The 22752-nt window shown below is 39.1% G+C and overlaps 1 protein-coding gene across 1 annotated transcript in view; it reads right to left on the bottom strand.

The window, feature by feature from the left end:
- Positions 1-2364: 2364 nt before the first annotated feature.
- Positions 2365-22752, bottom strand: part of ASZ1 (ankyrin repeat, SAM and basic leucine zipper domain containing 1) — a gene marked incomplete at both ends in the record, with an annotated part of 38201 nt that continues 17813 nt past the window's right edge. Inside the window, 9 exons of the mRNA XM_082752152.1 lie at positions 2365-2511; positions 4353-4466; positions 4891-4996; positions 8512-8624; positions 13146-13202; positions 13552-13627; positions 16604-16716; positions 19168-19302; positions 19590-19701. Of these exons, the coding sequence (XP_082608278.1) occupies positions 2365-2511; positions 4353-4466; positions 4891-4996; positions 8512-8624; positions 13146-13202; positions 13552-13627; positions 16604-16716; positions 19168-19302; positions 19590-19701 (973 nt within the window). The remainder of the gene's footprint in view (positions 2512-4352; positions 4467-4890; positions 4997-8511; positions 8625-13145; positions 13203-13551; positions 13628-16603; positions 16717-19167; positions 19303-19589; positions 19702-22752) is intronic.

Consider the following 22752-nt stretch of genomic DNA (forward strand, 5'->3'; position numbering starts at 1 on the left):
TGCAATTGTGGTTTTATAAACACTTGAAATAAGTGATTCATAAGACAACTTAATAGGATGGGCTTCTCCCAAATGCATTTTGGAGGCCAGCCTAACTAGCAGCTTATTGTAGAAAAGCACTACCCACTTCATTAGAGGCAGTCGATTTAAGCAACTATTCAATGAAATAGACACTATTATTTAAAATAGAAATGTATTTTGCTTTTATTGTACAAATTACTAGGAAAAAGCAGTCCTCTGCTTATTCAGTTTCTCTTATTAGATCCATAACATGGTCTACAGAAACAAAAAAAAGTTTGCCCACTGTACTAATAGTAGTGGAGTAGTAGTAATTGTAGTAGCAAAATGAAATACATAGTAAAATATAGTAAATGAAGTAGTAAAGAAATTCAGTAAATTAAGTAAAATGTAGTAAATGAAATGGTAAAATGGAAGTGTAGTAGTAAAATAAAGACATTTGGAATTTAAGGTATCACCTTTCTGACGACTTTACCTATACAAAATTAGTTTAGTACAATGTTCAAACCTTTCACTCATTTCAGCCAAGAATATTTTATTCTACTTCTCAAACTAGAAGCCATTTATCAGCAAGTATCATACTTTTATTTCCCTTATTGGTATTTTACAATAGCTATGAACAACAACAGCCCCCCCCAACTGGAAAAAAAACAAAAACACAACCAAAAGATGTTGTTATGCATCAAGCTTCTACTAATATTTACCAGCTACCTCATCACTGGACAACTGCATCTGAGTATTTTTGAACTGCATTTAGAGGTAATCAGAGGAGTGCTATTCGTACACCACTGTGTGTGACAAACAGTTAAAACTACACTTTATAGATTTCTCTATTTTCCAATTTCTTGGATTTTTCCTTTTGTGATGTGTTTTGTTAGTTCTGAACTAATTACACGGTAATACAAAGAAACAGAACTATTTTTAAAGTATTTCCTTTTCTTTGCTGCTTCAAGTCAGGATGCTGATATGATTATGCACTTCTACACTTCTGCTGGTAGATGGTGGTGGTGGGGATTATGACTTACCCTCTCTGATCCAAAGTTGGGAACAGAATGGAAAAAAAAAGTTACATTTGCTTCTAGCTTCATCACTCTGTAGGATGTTCCTTGCATTGAATGAGAAAGCTGGGAGGAAAGGAGGTAAGACAACTGCAATAACAAGCAAACATACTAACACTCAAGGTATATTTCTAAAACAAAAAGCAGAAAACAACTGACAGTGACAGTAACAGCCCAGAGTAGCAATCAGTCTTTTTTTATCTTCTCATTTCTAGTCTCTGGAGGGAGCATCCAAGACCGCACACACCTCCAAAAAGAGTGCTGAAGTATGACGCCCCATTGAGACTACTGGTTCTTCAGCTGATTTAGCAGAAGAATGTCCCTTTACAAACCTTCAGCACTTTTACATGTCTTTATTCAAGTCCACAAAGATGTAACTGTGATTTGGATGACTTACACCAATTCCTTTTTTTGCAACATAGCTAGCATGGTAATCAGACGAAAAACAGATACTAATATTTTGCTGCAGAACTACAAACAACTCTTTAAATGGAGAAAACCTTAAGAGAGAATCACTCAACACAAAGCTGCTGTAGTGAAAGCTCATCAGATCAAGAAGAAACATGCTGATACTCCTTCTAAGTTGCCTGCATTCTCGTAGCTAAGGATTCCTATAATCCTTTTAGCATCCTTATAATCCTTTTTGGGATGAAACTGTTAATAGAAGTAATTATGCCTGAGGAAACAGATCTCAGGCATAAATTGAATAGCACAGTTCAGCTGGAAAATACTTTCCAGACAATATGTAAAAAGATATTTGCTGTCCTGTGGCTGTTACAAAACAAAACAACAAAACAGGTACACCTTATCAGAAAGTTTTTCATATGAATCTGTACTACAAAAGATCTTTCTCAACATAGAAATCATGATACTTAATATTAAAAAGGCAAAACACACCATCGTGATCATTTTAAATACAAGCATGCAACATAAACAATACAGTATTATTTGCTTATGTTTACCTTTGTGAACAACAGGAAGCAGCTATGACAGCAACTGAACAGCAGGTGAAAACAAAACTAGTAATCAGTAAGTAATAGTTAAAACCCTGTGGCAAAAAAGCAACTTTGAGGAGATTCTGTACAAACTGTCTATACTAGAAACAAAAGCTTAATATGCTTTTAAATAAGGAGATTTTATTTTTGATTCTAGACTGAAGTATGTACTGGATGCAAATATTATGGATGAGAAACCAGTAATTTTCATATGAATTCAGCTCAGTTACATATGCTGAATAGAAGCATAATGCGACCAAATTTTCCAAAAGTATTCAAAGCACTAAAAAAAGTCACTCTTTCTTTGCCATTAACTTAGTTATAAAGAAGAAAAAACCAAACCCAAACACAGTTAATGCTCCCATTTTTACTAATCTTTTTTCCAAGGTGGGTGCTTTTTCTGGGAATACCACTCGACTGGGGTCATTCTTCTGTTCATGCTGAAGCAGATGTTCAGTTCATGTTGAAAAGTACAACAAAGAAAAAAAAGTTAGTGTGAAAAAGGTACAACAAAGAAAAAGAGTTAATGTGAAAGCTTCTGAAGTCTGTGATAAAGCATAATCCTAGATTCTCAGGACTGAGATATTATTTGTGTGTCTGTGCCCTACTTCAACAGAAATCACTGTGTGCAAGCCTTTATCTTATCTCACGTGCAATGATTCTGTAAGCAATACACACTAGAAAACAAACTGTTTACACACTGAATTCCTCTGGAGTAAAACATACTAGTAGACACTACAAAAATCAACACCAAAACATTTAAACTCCAATCATCAAATGTTTTAACCAGGACTTCTGCTATTTAATAACTAGAAGAACTGTTTATTAAAACAACAGTTAAACACGTATCTGATTAATTTCAAGGAGTCTTTGAAAGCTCAAAGGGAGAGTGGAAAGTACCATACAAGTGCCTGCTCTAATGCCCACTGAAGTTGAGTGCAGCCTTGTCATGAAGTGAAACACTGGTTAAGTCCTGCTTCCCTCCCTTTTTTGTATGTAACACTTGGCAGGCTACCTCTTTCACTACTATACTTTCAAAAATTGAATGCCATATACCTCACGCATACTGACAACCAAAATCTTGTGATGACGAAGCTTAGGAAATACTACTGCAGATTTTAAGGGAATTTGTACTAACTTAGCATCTAAGGGGTTTCTCTGGTTCATTTACATTGACGCTTTTCATAATAAATGTTTCAGTGCTCTAGAAAGCTGAAAATTTAATATTAGAATGTTTCCTATTAGTCTTCCTCAGTCACGTTCATAACACACTACGCTATTTTAGTAGAACAGGAATTACTACATTTTTCAAAATAACCGGATGGCTAACGTTTAATGCCTGTTTAGCAGTGGGCATAGAGCCACCCTGCTGCATCTTCAACAGCTATAAAACCTCAAATTCAGATGACAGCAAGTGCAAGTAGCACCTAACTCAGGTCCTCCCAACCCCTCGCAACTGGCCTGCACACGCAGGAGGCAGATATATACACGCAGTTGACTTCTGCATATGCAAACAAAGGAACATAAAGAGCTAAAAAGTTCTTTGTTAGGACCTCTTAAATGTATTTGGTGCTAAGTGATTTATTAGGAGAAAGCTGTTATATTACATTAAATTTACTTGAACTCCAGGAAATTGCATTAGTAGCATTATACTTAAGGTCCGAGTTCCACATGGCTTCATTCAGTAACAGATTCCTTTCTGACACTGATGCTCCATTTACTCTACCAGAGCGGCCATTCATTTTACTGGCCTATTACTTAACGTGACCCCACTTGACAAGAGCGTATCATTGTGTTGGTCTGAGAATGACTGATGTGGTGCTAACATCTAGCCTTGACCTCTCCCACCCTCTTCTTTTGTCACTCTGCGAAGTTATCTGGGATGCCTCCTATTCAATCCATAAAAACTGCACTATCTTCCTTGGGAGTCAATAATTCCAAACAAAAGATTCCTTAATTAAGAAGTATTCAGAGTGGTTTATGCCACAGTGGCTGTCCACATGCACAGGAGTACTTCCCACTCAATTCCTTACTGTGGCAGAAAGAATAAGACTGACCACTCCTTCATTTGGAGACTCCGCACACTGTTCTGTAACATCCTAGATTATTTCACGTTCTATTATGGAGAGGTGGAAAGAAGTGTACGAGTGGTGGATGCAATGATCAAACTACAGCTGAAGAGGCTGAGATAGACCAAGGTACAAAACGTTTCACTGATGGCTGTCACGTTCAAGATACTGCAGCCAGGTTTCTGTGTGCAATGTAACGGCCTCACGCTCACCTTCTCCACAAGGTCCTTCAGTCTGGCAGCTTCTTCTCCCAACCTTTCAACGTTGGAAACCATGTCTCTGCAGACTTCAATGTATCTTTCAGTTGGTGCCCACTGCAGTACTATCTGTTGAGAGTCAGTTATTTGCCAGAATTACTGCAAATGATAACTTAATGCTAATTAGTTGATGTAGTATAAAAGGTAGTGTCAGAACAAAAATGTAACTTCTTTAATGCTAGGTTTTCAATGTATGATTTACACATGACATTGATCTACTACTCTTTCAGCCTTCGTGGGAAGCTCCTGTCACCTGAATTCCCCTATCAGGGGAAACACTGAGTAACAGCTTTACGTTCTTTAATAGGGCAGCTTAACTCTTTGAAATAAGATTTTAAAAATAATTTTACTTTAGAGAAAAAACATTGGACAGCTTTAGAAAACTAACAATGATAAAGACATTTGATTAGTATTCATATTTTTAATTTTACGGCATAGAATAATGCTATTCCCCAAACTCTAAATCAATTCTTTTTTCCCTTTAGTTGAATACCTTGTGAGAATTTTTGAGGAAATGATTATTTATGGTCTGCAGAGGAACAGTCAGCTTGCTACACTCTTTATTCAACTTCTGAAGGAACTTGAGGCATTCATCTCCACTACCAAAACAAAACCATATTCTATTACTTGTAGAAGGGTATGTCTTTTTGCAAGCTAAAATCATCTGTGCATTTCCAGCATTGGCTAGTAAATGAATCAGACATGCAGTTTCATTACATTGAAAAAAAAAATAAATCTATCCTGTTTAACACATAATACTACATTTAACATCTTGGCAAGTTTGGCAAGTTACACACTTTGATGGTCTGTTCCCCCGACCCAAAAGGGTAGCAAATCATGAAGTTACCTGGAATATTCAACTACACACAAAACTGAAAAAGCGTCATCCGAAAGTTTTTGTGAAACAATTCTGTTGACCTCCACTTCTATTTCCTCACTCTCATCAATCCTGTTTTTAATCAATTTAAGAAATTTTGTACGAGATTATGCCTAATAACCCCAGAACACTGCCTTCCTGTGCATGTGTGCATACAGATCAGTCTTCCCACACCAGGAGCAGAGAGTTTAGTCAACTTTATGCTGAATTATCAATATTCATTACCCACAGATGACATTTCTGAGAAGGTTTGGGGGTGTGTGTGGGGGGGAATAGTAGTATTCTCGTGGAGTCATTTAGTCTCCAGCAGAGTGAAAGAATGAAGAATCTGTTACTGACTTGGGACCTGGATCTGACAATACTTTCCTTCAAGACTAAAATACCTTATGTTATATACTTTTTTCTTCGAAGCAGACTTAGTGCTCAAAAGACAGGAAGATCACTGAAAATCAGTCTGATCAGTCTCCGAAGAGTGAAGGAAAGAATATAGAAATTTAACAGGCTAATTTCAATGCCAAGATTTTGAGTCGCTCTCCCATGTGAGAGCGACTCAATTCATTTTACTTTATGTGCCAGAAGGAACCCAAAGTGTCAGTTCCAAGTCACGGTGCAAGCCAGAAAGTTGCTGCCATTGACTGGGCAAGAGAAGAGGATGGGGGGGGGTTAGGTAAGATCATCCAAACTTCTGAAACTTCTCCTGAGAAGTGCCTTTGTCACCAGTAGAACAGTTTCAGCTACGTGTAAGCTATTCAGGTGAGTAACATCAGGCCCAAAACAAAAGACAATATTAAGCTGGCATTTCCCTATTGCAGGACTTCATTGCATCTGGGAAGAGGCTGCATTTAGCCCACAGATTGTTTGCATTCAGCTCTCAAGTTTTCCCTACAACACCCCTCCCAAACAAGCAATATTAAGCTGCCTACTGGCAGAACACTGCTTCCTAAACACAGCTGGGAGCCTGGGGCCTGATCTACTGCTGCATCTATGTGGGAGGACAGGCGAGTCTGCAGACTCAACTATTTGGGAACCATTCTGCACCTAGGACTTGTTCCACCAAGATGGTCTGTCAGGAAGGGAGAAGGAAAAGTGTGACAATAAAAGCAGAACACAGCTCTCACTCGGTGTTATCCACAACCAGGATTATACTGCTTTATACCCGTTCTGGAATTATTTCCTTTAGTTTTCATTTCATATTTGCTTCTTTCCGCCTAGAAAGGTATCATTTTAGCTAGCTAGGATCAGTTGCAGCCCCTTCTGTCACAAAATAAGTTATTTTTCTTGAGAATCCCTCCAGAATTCCTACATTAAGTATTTTATGGACATGAAAAAGAGGGAAAGATATTCGCAAAACTTCTTTGTTATACCAATATGGATCTTAAAAAACATTTTCATGGAATTCCTATCTGTCGCAGTGACATGTTATTTCCATTTCCAAATACTTCTAAATGGAAGTAACGTTTTCAAAATATAATCGCTTTTAAAAAGAATTAATGGCTGTCAAAACACCAGTGGCTAAACAGTGCTAGACACTCTGTGAGTTTATAATCAATCAGTTCAACATTTTCTACTATGTTAGTTTTTCTATGACTTAATGACTGATCTTCCTTCTCACAGAATGACTTTGAACAAATGGCAAGTAAAATCTTTATGTAACAGCAGGTAAACATAGCCTATGATTTTAGTCTCAAGGTCAGATGCCTAGAATACGTGTCAAGACATTTTCTATAAAACCACGCAGTGCCTGCCTTAACTCAAGTGCTGCCATATTTTGTTTTGTCTTTAATCAAACAATTATTTTCTGTTTTTGAGAACAACGTATGTTCTAAATGCATACTGTACAAATAAGTCTTTTTGATGACCATGTTACAGGTGTATGAGACTGTACCTCATGTTATAGGTATCATAATTCCCCCCCATAGATGGCTTTGCACGCAATTATTGGTAACTTTTTTTTTTAATTTATTATTTCTCCACTTATTATGCTTATTTATTTTTATTTAAGCTGTACTGCTTGACTGCATATACCAAACACTGCTCACTACAGGCCAATTTGAAAAAGCATTAATTTTTAACATAAAAAAAATGCATGAAGCTTGAACTGGACAAAGTCCTTTCACACTGCAGCTAATGCTCCCTTTACGAAGAATCAAAATCCTTTTATAAAAGTGCTGAACTTGGACACTGAGACACCCAGATGCCTGGCCTACTTCCTCAGCTCAGCAGCCTTTATTTTAATTGCAAAGGCTCCTGTGTTGTGGAGAAGAAAGAAGCAGCTAACAGAGGAGCAGTACAGCTACTAGGCAAGAATTACCCTCTTAACTAGTAGTACACTAGCCGACAAGAAGGTATCTCCAGAAGGGTGAACCTAAATTCAAGTCTAGGTCTCCTTTAGCAAAACTATTACACAGCAAAATAGAGGATAAGAGGTTTAAGAAACCTTGACACCTTTACACTTCCTACAGCCTTCAATCTTCTTTTAGTGGCAGATATGGGAACTGTTCTACCAGTGCTTAGGGGACTGATGAAGTTTAATAAGGCTGCTGGAGGATGCTTCTCTCAGCTCAGGCCTGGCTTTAATGGGACTGCACAAGACTATACCAGAATCAAGTACAACGGGTACTGTAGAGTTGGTACTAAAGCCCTATAAAGAAGTTTTCTTTCTATACATCTTTTTATTGCATTTTAAACTCAAATTTAAGTACTGAAGAGTCTGTCTTGTTTACAGATACAACAGAGAATTACAGAGACCACATCAATTAGAGTCTGCAAGGGTCAAAAATGCACTTGAAGCATGGGTAAGGGAAGAAGGCAAGACTCCACTTCCTTGAAGACATATGAAAATCTGCTCACTGAAGCTGATCAGAAAAAATAAAGAATGAGTTAATGCTGGAGTCAGAGAAGCCACATGTGATACAAACACACTTAGTGAAACCCCAGCATGGCAAGGCCACGTTACCCTACCTGGGGTACAGAGAAAGAATTTATCACTCAGAGACAACCAAAGCAATGGCATAAAATGGCAATATAACCCATAACCAGAGTCCTAACAACAGTAATCTAGGCTTTTAACTTTCCTTGTACAAAATGCAGACTACCATCTCTCAAAATCCACTAACTCTCATGAATGCTTATACATGGGGTAAGGTGAGAAAATCTTTGCTCTGTGCTGAAGAAAACACTGCAGTTACTCGAATAGTTTGTATTTCTCTTTACTTTCCTTAGATACACATTTATTACCTGAATTCCATCTTCACTACTTCAGGGAGATCTCCAATTCTTATTTCTTCCACTTGTAGCTCTTTAATAGCATCTAGGAGTTTCTGTTGATCTACAGGATTTGTAATGCCCATCTAAATTTAAAGAATTATTTTGTATTTATAATTTAGTTTTAACATATATTACACATAAAACAGCTCAGTACTATTTGAGTCAAACAGTCAACTACAACGTTTGTAACTTCGAAAGTCCGTAACTTTGAAAGGACAATAACACAAAATTTAAACTATTTAATGATGGAAAAAAAAACGACAAGAACCCAGTGGGAGTCAAAACTGACATCGCACTTTGAAAAATCTGTTCATTACAAAAAAGAAACTACTGTTAGCTGTTAAGTACTCTTACGTTGTTAGGATGCTATGCTTAGGTATTTCAGAATCATCTAAGACGTGATCCTGTTAAGGACTCCGCTACCATGAAATACTCTACAAAAGCAAACTTTTTATGTATCTGAGAGACAGCATACTTACAAGATCAGAATATGTTTCTCAGCTCAAATTGAGACCAGGTATCATAAGCCTAAGTGCTGCTCAACATAGGCTTATACAGTCCCTATGACTTCATTTCTCATTCTCCAGCTGAGTACCGAGGCTCAGCAGGAATGGGCCACTCCACAGTTTCAGACTGCAGGGATGCCACAGGCTCCAAAGCTGGGACCTAGGGGGCTCTCGCTCATGTTCTTGAGGTCTGAAACTCATGTCGCACATAAACCATGAGCTGTCCCTAGCCTAGAGTTTCTGATGGTCAGTGTTCATCATGACTCCATAAAAGCAGTCCTTTAAGTTCTCTGCCAGGTGTTCAGAAATGACAGATAACACGCAGAACTACAAGATCACAAGTTGTCTTTAGACATTTCAAACGGATGTTACAGATCTATAGACAGTAACTAAGGTTTTCAGCAATTTCCATTAGGTTTTCACACGTTCCTGAATAAATTGTACTCAAGTCTCTTTGGTAAACATCACTAGCAGCCTTAAGAGAGAAAAAAATGGATTTCCTAGAAATAAACTTTTTATGCTGAGCTGTAAATTTATTAGCTCTCAACTTTTTCTTGTGGAGCCCTATCTAGTACGAACTGATGTTTTCTTAATGTTTACAAAGCAAAGTGACATCTATCAGCAGTAACCTGATTTATAAGCAGCAAATTTACTTTTAGTTATGATTAACACATCAAATAAACTCCTCCAAGGACAGAGCGGCAATTATTCTTGAGTATTAAAAATATCTGGCTTGAAGCAGGAGGTATTAAGATAATTGGAATTGATTTTGACGCAACCTTCTCATTCCTGGAACAAACAAGTCAGGACACTGCTTTCTGATCAGTGTATCAAGACTATGATATAATTTGTATCCCTGAAAATAAAACAACTTTGCTCTGTGAGCACATCAGTTGACTGAGCACCACCACACCTTGAAGATATGGCTTATTATGTAAGGAGCGTCATAAAAGTCGTTATCGATAAAGTCCTCCGTCACCACAGTCCTTTCTGAATCTACAAGTCCTAGGCGCAGAATTTAAGAAAACGGATATACCAGTGCAATCTGCTTCCCCACAGCAGGCATGTTTTCCCTTTCCAGCCCATCTATGCTGAACAGGAGGGTTTACCAAGAATCTGACCATTCGTGTGATGATGAAAGGCACAGAATGCCAAGTATACAAAGCCCCTCTTCTTCTTTATGGATAAGCAAGCTTTTAAGCTGGTGTCAGTTCAATTGCACTCTGCAGACCAACTAATGCCAAATATTATTTTGAAGTAACCATACATTTAAGAACATAAAAGTGTTGCACCAGGACTTGCTTGTGTCTGTTGAACAGACTATGCAATCTTAGGCACATCAGCTAACAACACTTCACTCAAGTAAAAGCAAACCAGAAAACCCATGAAAACCCACGTGCCAGCATCAACATGACTTTTCTGTCAATCTTTAGGCAGAAATAAAAGAAGAGGTGAATAATATTACCTCAAGAAAAAGATGGCTTACTTCTCAGATAACACCCGTAAGGTTTTATGCTAAGTCTTGCATCTTTGCCATATTGCCCAAATGGTCACTTTTTTTTTTTTAAACAACTTCAAAATATTCTGCCAAATAGAATTTTTTTTTTTGTGGGGGAAGGTGTAAGGAGAGTCCTGGTACTATGATATGGAAGTATGCAGACCAGATAACTCTCTAATGATGAAGTTAAACCCTTGGCTTATATATTTTGATGTGTCAAATTTTTATTATGCTTTCTCAAATCCAGAAGAGCATGCCAGCTTCTCTTATTCTAAACTAACAGACATGTGAGAACGGAGCCTTCTCAGTCCAAAATGCATCAAGAAATAAAATTATTCGTGCCACTGTCCTCTGAGATGAATACTTAAAGATGCCCATCTGCCCCCCCTCTCCAAATATCTAAGTGTCATGAGAAGCACAGAACCAAACAGCCATGTCCCAGTATGTTGAACAGACTTGTCTCAGTAGGGAACAGTTTATAACTTGGAGGAATGCAAGGATTTCAGCTTGAAAGAGTCATTGTTTAGGCTCTGTTGTAGAATACAGATAAAGATATTTACAGAGAAAATATCTTTCTGATATTGTTTGATGGAGGAAAGTGTCTCATGTTAGTGACAGGATTTTTTCTCCGCTTCTTTGGATAAAAAGCAGCATGGTTCAGAGGCATCCATCAGAGGTCATCATTAATCTTTGCAGTAATAAGATCCAGGCTCTTTAAAAGAGCTGGCTGTTAGTGGAAGATCTGCCATCACACTAAAACCTTTCAACTCTAGAGTTATGAGGAAACAGATTAGATTTTTTCTATCAGTGGAGTGGGGGGAAACTTTTACTAGAGCTTGAAAACTAGAATCAAGAATTTAGGGTAACTTACGAAGTGGTAAGAAGCCAGGAGCATTACATGTATGTCACTTAAAAAAAAAATCCTGAATTGAAGACTAATTAATTTATGTCCATACACAAAGCATGACTTGTTTTCCAGGTATTGCTTCCTGCTGTTGCTGAGGCAAGAGGCAATGAAATTCTGCTCCTACAGATACGGTCTTCCTGTGCAAGAACAGCTGATCCAGGTATTTATTTTGGTGTGTCCCCAAAAGTTCTTTGTAATAGGAAGCCCCCAACACGTTACAACACTGAAACGGAAGTTATCAGTTTATATGAAAAACATTACATCTCTTCAGTAATGATAAGGCTCAGCTATTCACTGAAGTCCATAACCCTTTCCCCCTCCTCCAAAGTCCCCATGACAAAAACAAATAACAATGACCACAACATCAAAACAGGCGATTGATTTGAACACATTCAGGTTTGCAGTTTAATGCAATCACAAGATTGCAAACCAGCTCACAAGTCACAAGAAGAAAAACCACAAAAATGTCTTAAGAGTGAAATTCCTATAAAGGGGGGGGGGCTTTACAGATTCAGATGAAGCCCACGCTGCGATGCTGCCCAGCAGACAATCCCAAAGCTTCAAGAAAAGCGCAGATGCTGACATGCCTTGTAATATTTATGTCTACGTGAACTCTCAGAGAAACCTCTTGATCGACAGAACTCCCCACAGGTACCCCCTCTGAGAATACAGGTATTTCTGAGCTCTGTCAAAACACTGACAACACCAAGTCTACTCAGTTACAAGATAAATCTTCATGCAAAACATCCTTATGACACCAGCACTGAAAGAACAGCAACATCTGCAGGTAGCTGTCGATTCCGCCTGCTACAACACATGCGTCCACGGAACCATGCGCATTTTGGTACCATCCCAGGGTAAAACAACAAACCAGAGCAGAGTAGGGGAAAAAAGTTTACACTGAGGATGTATGTGGCTAATATGTGAAGCAGGCCTCAGGCGGCTTGGTTAAGAAGGCCTCTTCAGCCTCCTGGCTCAGGCACAGAGTGCAGCCTGAACTAGTTACAGCATTTTAAGGAGACTGCTAAGATTGGATTTCATTATGGCATCCTCCTTTAGGCGGAGGAAGTTTTTCCCAGAGCAGTAATTCCAATAAGCCTAAGGAAAATGCGATCACCTTATTTCTACTACAAACTGAAACCTTACAATTGCTTATCAGTTTCTCCTACACAACAGTGAAATATTCAACTTCCCAAATGTAGTAAACCGTAAGAAATCCAATCTTTTTTTTTGGTTAAGGATTTACAAGTCTGTGTGGGATATGAGATGCCACAATACAAAAGATCCTACCATCTCACTAACTGGACCACATTTAAAGCGGTTATTTAGGATTATCTGCTGATAATACTAGCACTGATTTCCGTTCAGGGAAAGCATGCTTACATACTAACAATGCTAACAACTAAAATTCCGAACTGAACTATTTCCTGCTCACCCCAACTCCTACATCATTACAGCAAGAATACTGGGGGCCTCCAATTCATACTCAGGCAAAGAATATCCAAGAATTCAACTCACAGTATTTGAGGTCTATGGGATTACATACTTTAGAAAACATCTCTCTATATATAAATTCAAGTTGATGTACAAGATTGTGAAAACAGACCTTTAAAGAATTCTTAGGAAGTTAGATATTTATAAGGAAAAGATACTAAAGCCATTTAAGAAAAAGGAGGAAGTTTTCAGAACTGACCTGTATTAACTCTTCTTTTTGCATGATCAGAAGTTGCCTTAAATATACATCTCTTTCCTGTATAAGGCAAAGGGTTTTCTGTCATCAAAAATAATTTTAAAAGAAAATAATGACTTTAACCTTTTTCCCCACTTACGTTTTACTGCAGTTTTCAGATACAAGAACAACTGCACAACACCATTACCAACGAAACACAGGAGTCCTCCAGTTTAGAAACATCACGTGTTATGACTGACTAATAACCAAAACTAATCCACTGCAGCGGACCTTTACACTCCAAACGTAACTTGAAATTAATACACTTATTTGAATTAATATTCTAGAAACGACAGAACTTCTGCTGATGCTTAAGGTGCACCTGTTTTCAAGAATTCCTTTACAGATAGCAGATAAATCACAATCTTACCTTCAATAATCCTATTAGGTGTTCTAGACCAAGACCATGTAAAAATACTTCCATGTCATCCAAAGCTGAATAGGAACTGTAAATATAGTAAGATTCAAGGTGAAAACATTGGAAAATTAAAACAAAAAGATATCCTCAACAATACTTTGCAAAAAAAAAATCCCAGACAAAGCACTGTCAGATCTAAACCTGCACGTACCTACTGATAACAGTAGTCTCTCAAAAGCATCATGGAGTACAGCTTAACCTATCAAAACTTCATAATTTTGTTTCTGGTCTATTAGGTAGAAAGTAGAGTTGAGCCTGAAGAAAACTACTTTCATAAATGAATGTCACTGTTTAGTAGCAAAACGTTCTGAATGAATTTTAAAGTTGCTCACAAAAGCCTGGAAAATTTCTAAGTGCGGTTTAAGATAAACTGTGTGTTCCTATCAGCTAATCTTCATACAAACTGGATTCAGCCCACAGCTGTTACCCCTTTAAACCAGCTCCATTTAAACCAAAAAACATTATCAAGAAAACAGGAATGCCTGTATTAAAGATAGCAGAAATCAGTCCGGTAACAAATTTGTTGTCAGAAGGCTACTGTTCAGAAGTTAGACTGATGAAGCAGAGTCACTCATAGGAAGTTCACAGTTTAACATTTATAAACGAAGATAAATCATGAATTCCCCACATTAGTAGAAGATACAAAAATTTTAAAAGTTTAAACAGCTTTCAACAATTAGATGAACAATTGTAATGAACAGAATTGAACTAAAAAGCAAATGATACAAAAATCAAGAAGGACCACTACAATTGCGATAGCAATCCTTCGCCAACATCTTGAATTTAGAGATAGTTTGCTCTGTCTTCTTGTTGGCCCTGAAATTAAGGTTTGCCTCCTTTTCACATCAAAGGCTAAGTCATTAAGTTCCTACCGTTAAAATTTGTTAAAAGTTTTTTTTTCTTTTTTTTTTTTTTCTGAATACATAAGAAAACATTTCAAGTTTGTACACTGAGAATTCTCAGTAATTCTGTGGGCATACAGGGTCAATTTCAGCAGACAAAATATAGGAAGAGTTTAAAGATACTGCCCCTACCACGAAGTTGAGCAGAATTGTGTTATTATCCCTCTCCCCGCTGATGCCTCCGAACTGGGGCGAGGAGGTAAACAACCTGCAGTGATCAACTTTGCTTTTTGTTTAGGCACTCAAAGCATCTAGTTGGCACAGGTCTGGGGAGTCCTTTGGTAGCTCAAGGCTTGTAGGACAAGGAAAGGACATTTATTCAGCATCTGTATGTTCACTTGAAAGCCTCTCAACAAGATGATGACTCTTTAGAGAAGAGCAATCTGAAGTTTGAGAGAGCAAATTCTTGACAGGTGTTTGCCTCCTTGAACAGTACAGGCACCTGGAGCCAGGACAATTCTCGTTCAGGACAGCAGAAGGCAACGACTGAAGCTACCCTCACTACCTAATGATTGGAAACGAATGACAGCAGCATCGATGCCAGGTTATGCTCACTGACCACGCACTGTGGGGCACAACTGATACCCAGCGCAAGATGATGCATGAGGAGCAGATTGGAGAGGAAATGGAAACTTAGAAACCAATTGGCAACGCCTGTGATGAAAATTATGCAGACAAACGGCAGGAAGGAAGCACTCAGCCTGAGGAAATATGATGGAGTAAACAAAGGTATAGCGTACTTCTTGAATCATCAGACAAAAAAAACTTACTCTTTGTGCATGTGTGTGTGTAAATTAAACACCCATTCCCTCATACACAGCTTAACAGCCAGACATCCGTTAGACTCAGAGGGACTGCTTTCTGAAACCAGGAGTCACAGTAATCACCAGAAATGATACAGACAAAACTGGTAGAGTTTAGAAAAAGCCTACTAACGCAGTGAAATCCTACAAGTGCAAAACTGCATAATACAGAGTTAGATCTGCATGGTCAGACATCTGGCTGCCACAAACTATTTTTAAGTGGGCTACAGGATTTAAGTGTCTTATTTTAAAAGCTTATCAAGATTACCATGACACCGGTTCAATGCCCTCTAGCCGCCATCAAGTTTCAACAGCACAGAATTCGGATAATGGCTGCATGGTGCTAACTCACTTATTTTATTGGTAACATGCAAGAACAAAGAGGACAGTGCAGATAACTGACTCTACAATGCCAAACCTTCACCCTGCAGCTCTACGAAGTACCTCTGAGATGACCGCAGTTGAAGCCCCAGAATATAAAAACCTTATTGAGGTAAACATTTCTCTAATGACCAAACCTGATGAGGTTGTCTGAAACGAGGTGCCCTGACACTACCTCCGAACTGCTAGCGTGTGACCTACAGCCAGCCCCATGGTACGGAACTGTGGCATTTCAAATTCAGCATGACTTGGCTGAGCAGGAACACTGAAAACCAACCTGACCAACCAGAACAGACTGCACAGAGACTATGGGCTCTGGATATTGTCTTCTGCAAACTACGTCACTCAAGGAGGAAAAGTGGATGGTTTCTTGAGGACTTCTTAGCTTTATGTTCTGGAACAAAACAGTATCAGACATCTTCAAGGTTGCTGAAGCAGGTGCTGAGTTCACCCAGAGAACACCTGCATGCTTCAGAGTCACATGTACTTCACTTGGACTTTCTCAAGGCCACCCAAGTGTCTGCATACACATGGAAGAAAGAATGGGGCACAGCTGGTCCTGGTGGACTAACACTGAAAACAAGCATTCAGTGAAAGTATTTGAAATTTACTATCAAATGAAGTCTATCAAACGTTCAGTACTATCAAACTGAAAAAAAATGAAGTGGCACTGGACTCTGCCTCTACTTTACATCAAGTCAGAGGCAGGAAAGATCTAGAGCATGCTCACTGTTCATAATGCAAAGGAACTATGCAGTCTTGAAAAATTTAGAGTATATTAATATACTTACTGTGGCCTCTTGGTAGTGCTCCAAAATATACGCAACACGTATCAGTAAAACTTAATCACATTGATATGAACAAATACAATCTCTCAGGAATGTTTATAAACTGAAGTTATGCTATGACTTTATTTACCCAACTCTGTGGTCAGGGACAGCTGTCAGAAATTTGTAGATAGCCTCTTGCTTAATCGTTTCATGGTATTTCCCTTGTGAGTGATTTACAGCCAAAGAGAGTAAACTATAAATCTGAAAGAGCCAAAATGAAATAATTGTTATTTAACTTAAAACGTGTAAAGAAATACACAGAAGACTACAAAGAGATCTATCAGAAGTTACTACACACAGAGAACAAACATCTGCCATCTCTTCTCTCTAAAAGAACTACAGTGAGGAGTTAAGACTAAGCCCACAGAGCTTATCAAGAGCATTTCTGAATTAATCAAAATCAAAGCTCAACACTGAACTGATGCAAAGCAAAAGAATGTATGTAATGCAGTCCTAGAAGAGCTAGCATCCTGCATTTCAGAAGCAGCAGTACACCAATGTAATTATTAGTAGACCAGAGTTCTACACCCTCAAGGGAGTAAGTTCTCTGAAGAGCTTAAAGCATAAAGCTGTTTTAACATCTCCATTTCCAGCGCATACATGGACCCAACATTTAGCAGTTTATAACTGATGATTCTAAGTTAACTGTACCTGATGGACAAGGACTCTTTCAACTGACTAAGAAGCACGCCTTCCATCAAATATCATTATGCATCAGTGATGAATTCCATAAACTGAATTGCCCCTGCATGAGTTAAGTTACTAGAGAATCTAGCAGAACTAGTGGAACACCCAAAAGTCCAAAGGAATGGTGAGACCAAGCTTCTGAAATTCAGGTGACCAGCCAGTTTTTTGTGCAAAGACACACACATATATACGTGGTAGGCTGACTCTCACTAGCAAACAAGCCTCCACGTGGCTGCTTGCTCACTCCCCACGATGTGATGGGGTAGAATTGGAAGACCAAAAGCAAGAAAAAAATTGTGGGTCAAGATAAAGTTTTAGTGAAATAAAATAAGGAAAAAAAAGGCAAGTGATGCAAAGGTAATCACTCACCACCTCCCAGTAGTAGGCTGACACCCAGCCAGTCTCTAAGAACCTTGCAACCCCCACACACACATTTTTTCTTCTGGCTGAGCATGATGTCACACGGTGTGTAACAACTCTGGTCAGTTCAGCTCAGCTCACCCAGCTGTGCTCCCACCAGCCTACTCACTGGCAGGGGAAGAGTGACAAACAGCCAAGGTGCACGTGCGTGAAGTGACGCTGCGTAAGCACCGCTCAGCAACAGCCAAACCACCGCTGCGACACCACCACCATTCGGGTCACAAATCTGGACAGCACCACATGAGCTGCTATAAAGAAAAAATCCATCCCAGCCAAAGCCTGTACAATATGCAAGGAAAAAAAATGTGTCCTCCCAGAGCTAGTTTCTGCAGACACAGCCTATGTGACAACCCATGGGGATGCCAACAGGATAAAGAGCAGACTCCTGATCTGGAGCTCAGGACCATTAAATATCCTGTAACATCTGCAAGACTCTGCAGTAACTGTACGAAAGCTAGCACTTCACAGGTCAAGAGGCAAGACCCACCTCTGAAACGGGAGGAGCCTGTTTTCCCTTCTGTCAAAGTCATGTTATAAGATTATACGGCCACAGACTGCTGAACAAGTCATTTATCAAAGGCAGAAAGCATTTGTAGCCCCTTTCAGTAACCTGAGTTGACAGATCACTGAGCCTCGTACACTGATCTTGCTAGCCTACGCTGACAACTTTGTGCATAGTTAACACTTCTGCTCCTGCCTAGCCCTATAGTCTTGCAAGAAATAATAACAAGAAAAAAAAATCTAATTACAGTGAATCCCAATTCACTAACGTGAGTAACATTCTTAAAGAGACACTGCAAAAACCCATGTCATTGGCAAGAACAACTCGAAGCAAAATACACAAGCCTGGTTTGTCTGATCCACCATGCATCATCCAGCAACAGCGGTAAGCAGATTTATTTTAGGAAAATATATGCTGTTTTCAGCAGCTCTCTTTATGCTGATAATGAGTTGCTGCTCTTCCAATGATCTGATGACCAATTTATATTGTTTTAGACTGTCTTCTCTCCTGGGAACAGATTTGGAAGGCAGCCAGTACATACCGCTACTCCCCTTTTCCCCCTTTTAGCTTTAGCCTTTTACCTTCCAAATTCAACCACAAACTACACACTGCAAAATAGTTTAATATCTACATTCTCTCACACACTTGGGCATACAGAAGGAAACGTGTTCTTTTACTACCTCTCATATCAACAGTACCGACATTAATAATCCCTTGTCAAATCTGTATTTCAAAGGCAAGGATTCTACAGAAAAAAGGGAATTATCCCCAAACTTCAAAAAAAAAACAAAACAAAACAAAAAACAAAAACAACAACACACAAAAACAAACCCTTAAAAGCATTCAAAGCACTGTCCTAAGTTGGGATGTAACAGAAAATAGTCAGCACAGATGGAACACAAAATGTATGCAACTAGCTGCTACAGTTTAGTTATTAAAGTAACACTTCTACAGAAAAATTCTGAGGCAATCTCAAACAAGTAAACAAACAACAAAATAAACCCAAACCCACAGAATCTGCATCTCAAAAAGAAATGAAGTACCTCTAAATGCTTATTGATTTTTGCTAGCTCTGCTGCTGTCTTCTCATTCTTAGTCTGTAGATTTTTGTCAGCTCCAAGCTCCAGCAACTTAAAAATGACATTTTTGTGTCCATGGTGTGCTGCCCATATTAATGCCTGCATAAGAACAGTCTTGTTTTTATCAAGTTTACATATGAAGAAAAAAAAAAAAAACAAAAAAAAAAAACACAGTAAGAATAGAGGTTCAATCAATAATACAACCTGTGTAATTTCTTACATGGCAGAATCCGGAGACAAAGACGGTGCAAAACAATCTCAAGGTGGTGGTAAAGGAGTGTAAGTGAGCATTTTTGAGGAAGGTACACTAGAAACAAGCTCATGGGCTCCTGTTTGTACGTTGTTTTTTAAACTTTAGTTAAAATACATGGAAGTAGATCACTTACTGAATATCCATTTTCATCTTGGGCATTTATGTGTGATCCATGAGCAACAAGAAGCCCAACAACACGAGAATAGCCTTTTCTAGCTGCATACATCAACGGAGTCATTTGTCTCCTGAAAGGAATGGGGACAAGAACATCAAGATGTTAAAAGCTCACTGCATTATCAAGGAGGGCACCTCAATTCAGTGAAGACTGAATATGTGTAGAGCAATTCAGAGGAAGAAAGCCCATGACACCACATTCACACTTTACCACAAGGTTCAATTTAACAGAACAGAGATTCAGCAACTTCGATCAGTTAGCATTTTTTAGAGCATTTTAAGAGTTGGCATTTATTTTCTAAATGAAACAAAGTGAAGTCAAAACGGTGCATTGAAACAAAAATATCCTTAACCCTTCCCAGATATGAAACACAGGAACTTGGGTGACTAAACCAATTCTGATTTGGTTCTTAACTACGTGAAACTTTTTTTTTTTTTTCTCTTTAAAGACCATCTCTCTTGATACTACCAGAGACCCAGTGGTGGGCCTCTCATTCAGTACATGGAGCAGTTTAATCAGGGAATAAGGACAGGTGTAGATCAGTGTTGCCACCTTATTAAAAGCAGAGAATATTATCAATTTGCCCATTCCTTTCATCTACATGTATCTGGGGAGGGAGGGAATCACAGAATTTTCTAGGTTGGAAGAGACCTCAAGGTCATCAAGTCCAACCTCCAACCTAACGCTAACAGCCCTCCACTAAACCATATCCCTAAGCTCTACATCTAAACGTCTTTTGAAGACTTCCAAGGATGGTGACTCCACCACTTCCCTGGGCAGCCTGTTCCAATGCCTCACAACCCTTTCAGTGAAGAAGTTCTTCCTAACATCTAGCCTAAAACTCCCCTGGCTCAACTTAAACCCATTCCCCCTCGTCCTGTCACCAGGCACGTGGGAGAACAGGCCAACCCCCACCTCGCTACAGCCTCCCTTGAGGTACCTAAAAAGAGCGATAAGGTCGCCCCTGAGCCTCCTCTTCTCCAGGCTGAACAAGCCCAGCTCCCTCAGCCGCTCCTCGTAGGACTTGTTCTCCAGGCCCCTCCCCAGCTTCGTCGCCCTTCTCTGCACCCGCTCAAGCACCTCGATGTCCTTCTTGTAGCGAGGGGCCCAAAACTGAACACAGTACTCGAGGTGTGGCCTCACCAGAGCTGAGTACAGGGGGACGATCACCTCCCTAGCCCTGCCGGTCACACTGTTCCTGATACAAGCCAGGATGCCGTTGGCCTTCTTGGCCACCTGAGCACACTGCTGGCTCATATTCAGCCGACTGTCCACCATCACTCCCAGGTCCTTCTCTGCCTGGCAGCTCTCCAACCATTCCTCTCCCAGCCTGTAGCTCTTCTTGGGGTTACTGCACCCCAGGTGCAGGACCCGGCACTTGGCCTTGTTGAACTTCATGCAGTTGACCTCAGCCCATCGGTGCAGCCTATCCAGATCCTCCTGCAGAGCTTTCCTACCCTCAAGCAGATCGACACACGCACCTAACTTGGTGTCATCTGCGAACTTACTGAGGGTGCACTCGATGCCCTCGTCCAGATCATCGATGAAGATATTAAAGAGGACCGGCCCCAGCACCGAGCCCTGGGGGACGCCACTAGTGACTGGCCTCCAACTGGACTTGGCTCCATTCACCACGACTCTTTGGGCCCGGCTATCCAGCCAGTTTCTAACCCAACGAAGCGTGCGCCAGTCCAAGCCAAGAGCAGCCAGTTTCTTGAGGAGAATGCTGTGGGAGACGGTGTCAAAAGCCTTGCTGAAGTCAAGGTAGACCACATCCACAGCCTTTCCCTCATCCACCCAGCGCGTCACTCTGTCATAGAAGGAGATCAGGTTCGTCAGGCATGACCTGCCTTTCATAAAGCCATGCTGACTGGGCCTGATCGCCTGCTTGCCCTGCAAGTGCTGCATGATGACTCTCAGGAGGATCTGCTCCATGAGCTTTCCTGGCAAGTAGCACCTTCACTTTTTACTTCAAAAAAAAAAAAAAAATATATATATATTTTTTTTTTTAAAGAGAAACACAGTTAAGTGATTAATTCTATACATGGTTTAATTTAAACTGAAAGTTCCAAAAAGATTTACTGCAGTTTTGTGGAAGGCAAACTGTAAATTGTAATACTCTTCTCGTTTTAACTATTCAGTTAAAAATAACAACTATGTATGTATTTGCAAAATTATCTCTGGTGAAAACAATATAAGCCAAGAATCACAGGTCACACAACTCCTGTGAGTGTGCAAAGCTGCAGTGTGAGTGCAGGGTGCACAAGCACAATTCACATTCAAAATGTTACCTGGGTATACTCAGGTGAAGTCTTCAGAAAATTACAGAGAAACACCACACTAAGTTGTTTTTTTTTAAATGGTATTTTTTAAAATAAGTTCTTAAATGGTAAGAACAAATGCATATCAAAATATTTTTGTCCTTTGCCTCATTTTTGTTCTCTGTTCCCTGAAGTGTTGACACTTTTTCTCCCTATACATCCACAGGTATATTATGTAAAAATATATACATATATATATATATATAAAGTTATTTCTTGCAATTGACTAAGTAGTAAGGACTTACAGACACTATCTTTCCCATTTTTTTTTTTTATATCCCAAAACTGTGTTGACAACAGTCTACTGATCTTATACTTCTACTCAGATGTTTTTATGGTTGTAAAATGAAACCACAGTGAGTTGGTTTGAATGTTCTGAAAGAAAAAAGATATTCCTCAGATGTTTCCATTTAGAAAAGTATTTTTTGGGAGTCCTGACACTTACCCTTTGATGGAATAAAACCACAGAACTTAAAAGGGTTGGAAGAGAGTTGGATTTTCTCGTTGCTATGAATTAAGAAGTTATAAACTGAAATATTTTACTAATGATGTCTGATTACAATTAACTGTTTCTTAAAACGCAATGTTTTTTGTTTTTTTTTTTTTTTTCCTGAAAGTGTTATATATTTTTAACGTACAGCTCCACGACAAAAATTTGCTGTCAAAACTTTATGTTGTGAGGATGCAATTTGAGGGACTTTCCTAAACTTTATCAGTTTCTTAAGTACAATGTTGACCACTAGAGGGACCCCGAAAAGCATATGTATATCAAAGCAGATGCCTTAAAACGCTGACTTTCT

The sequence above is a fragment of the Aythya marila genome, assembly GCF_965140915.1.
Source record: "Aythya marila genome assembly, chromosome: 1".
NCBI classification, from domain to species: Eukaryota; Metazoa; Chordata; class Aves; order Anseriformes; family Anatidae; genus Aythya; species Aythya marila.